The sequence below is a fragment of the Sorex fumeus genome, unplaced genomic scaffold (assembly GCF_029834395.1).
Source record: "Sorex fumeus unplaced genomic scaffold, SorFum_2.1 ptg000122l, whole genome shotgun sequence".
In the NCBI taxonomy this organism is placed as follows: Eukaryota; Metazoa; Chordata; class Mammalia; order Eulipotyphla; family Soricidae; genus Sorex; species Sorex fumeus.
In genome coordinates, this window is record NW_026606179.1 from 8,454,494 (window position 1) to 8,457,178 (window position 2,685).

General features: G+C 42.3%; 1 protein-coding gene across 1 annotated transcript; it reads left to right on the forward strand.

Annotated features, from left to right (window-relative positions):
• The first annotated feature begins 1,031 nt into the window (after positions 1-1,031).
• On the forward strand, positions 1,032-2,294 carry LOC130043495 (tetraspanin-6-like). Its single transcript, XM_056135817.1, is given in 2 exon segments — positions 1,032-1,640; positions 1,642-2,294. Coding segments are annotated over 2 exon segments (501 nt in total). The 5' UTR covers positions 1,032-1,286; the 3' UTR covers positions 1,789-2,294.
• Positions 2,295-2,685: the final 391 nt, after the last annotated feature.

The following is a 2,685-nucleotide window of genomic DNA, read 5'->3' on the forward strand; positions in this document are numbered from 1 at the left end:
ACAAGCCTGATGTGATCCGAGAGTGGCCAGACTTCAGGGAAGTGTGTCTGGGGTGTAAGGGGTGTACCATGGAGAGGGAGATGTGGACAAGGCCTTGTATGAGGATATGATCTATGAGAACGTCGGTGCCCGGAGAGCTCATGGAGAGCGGAGTGTGATGCCCTGTCCAGCTACACGCAGACTCTGCTTCCTTCTCCCTCCCAAATTCACAGCCCTTGACACCAGGACCTCATTCCCAGGCCCTGCAGGGAACTCAGCTCCCTGAGGAGTCTGGGTATGTGGGCTGTCCCCAGGAACCCACCTGAGCCTGGATCCTGGGTCCCTGAAGGGTCCAAGACAATCGCCACACTTCCTAGTTCTTTGTGGAAGGAGATGGTGGTGGGGATGGGAGTGGCCTAGCCTCAGGGTCTCCAGGAATGGACCACTGTCTGAAGAAGCAGGAATGGGGGCACACAATTCTGGCTGAGAAGCAGGGGCAGGCCGGATGCTGCTCTCCATATGCTTAAGAAACTAAATCACTTTTTGAGGATCTGGGGCTTCCTTGCATCCTGCAGCCTGTATATATATTGCCCTTCTATCCAGTAATTTATTAAATCACCCTTCTTTCAGGGATGCTTGTGTCAGTGGGTTTCTGGACCTGGAAGTAGTATTGAGATAGAGGTGGGTGCCGGATGTTTGGAGCTGAAGCAAAAAATCTCAGGAAGGAAAGTAGAGACACCCACATTTTTGTTTCTGAAAAAAAATGTCTTTTGCATCGTCAAGTCCTAGGGACATGGCCACTTGTGTCCTGGTCTAGGCTAGGGGAATCTAGTGTCAGAACTCATTATGGGCTAAGAAGGGGTGATATTTGCCACTAGGGTGCTGGGGAGTCTCTTAGGGCAGGATAGTTGAGTATTTGGGTCTCTAGAGAGGTGTTTCTATCTGAGGACTGTGTGTGCCACTGACCCAGTCTTGAAAGAAGGGTGAGCCACTCCCTCAGTTGCGAGCACCCTGCGGCGGTGGGGCCAGGGCCGGGGTTCATCATGGCGTCCCCTTCTCGGAGACTGCAGACCAAACTGGTCATTACTTGTTTCAAGAGCATTCTCTTGATCTACACTTTCATCTTCTGGATCACTGGTGTTATCCTTTTTGCTGTTGGCATTTGGGGAAAGTTGAGCCTGGAAAATTATTTTTCCCTCTTAAATGAGAAGGCTACCAATGTCCCCTTTGCGCTCACTGGAACTGGCACTGTTATTATTCTTTTGGGTACTTTTGGTTGATTTGCTACCTGACGAGCTTCTGCATGGATGCTGAAACTGTATGTGATGTTTCTGACTCTTATTTTTATGGTCGAATTGCTTGCTGCCATCATAGGATTTGTTTTCAGACATGAGATTAAGAACAACTTTAAGATTAATTATGAAAAGGCTTTGAAACAGTATAATGCTACAGGCGATTATAGAAGTGAGGCAGTGGACAAGATCCAGAGTACGTTGCATTGTTGTGGTGCCACTAACTATACTGATTGGAAGGATACTGATTATTACTCAGAGATTAATAATTACTCAGAGATAATAAAAAAAGGATTTTCTAAGAGTTGCTGTAAACTTGAAGATTGTTCTCCACAGAAAGATGTAGATAAAATTAACAGTGAAGGTTGTTTTTATATAGGTAATGACCATTATAGAGTCAGAAATGGGAGTTGTTGCAGGAATTTCTTTTGGTGTTGCTTGCTTCCAGCTGATTGAAATCTTCCTAGTCTATTGCCTTTCTCATGCTATAACAAATAACCAATATGAGATAGTGTAACCAGCATATCAAGGAGGACCCCTCTCCAACTCTAAGGACAATTAACATGCCTTTCCTCTCCATGTGAACTCTTAAGATCACCTGCATGGAAGACCAACTACCAAAAAACTACGCCGATAGTCTGATTTAATCAAGACAGTTGTTCAATAATTCTAATGTCTATCTTCGGAATCATTTGTGTTAGATCATTAACAACACATATCACTCTGAAACACTGGAATAACTAGTAAAATATAAATGAAGCAATACTGTGTTCCTCTTTTTCTCAAAGTGGGGCTTTCGAAAGACATTGTGAGTTTGATATTGATGTAGTAGGCTAGGAAGTTGACCCTTCTGAAGGTTATCTGATTTCATTGTATAATTTGCATTGAATAGTTAAAACATTAGTTTGTTTTGCTGATAGGCAGAGTCACATTGTGAATTTAATTTCAACCACTGGTTGGATGGCATCAATCATCAGAGCTGCCAAATGGTGGTAATGGTGCTTTGTAACATAAGGCACCCAAGACAAAAAGGCACTATCAGTGTTTTGTGAAACATCAAGTTGCATCACAGTTAGACTTTGAATTTCTTTGCCTAAAAATTAAGGTGCTTCTAATAATATTTGTATTTCCCCTATTGCTTGAAAGGTTCTAATAATTACTTTAATGGTGTTGGAATTATTGTATTTTCTTCAGGAACTTAAAGCAACTAAAATTCATTAGATATAGCTGGTGTTTTCTTACCAGGTTGATAGGACTTAATTGTCAATATTTTGATCAACGTTTAATCATCTTTGTTTTGGTGTGTACTTTTGATTAATAAATATAAATCATATAAACAAAAAAAAAAAAGAAAGAAGGGTGAATGCCAGATAGTCGGAATAGAAGGCAGAAAATCCTAGGGAGAAGCCGGAGC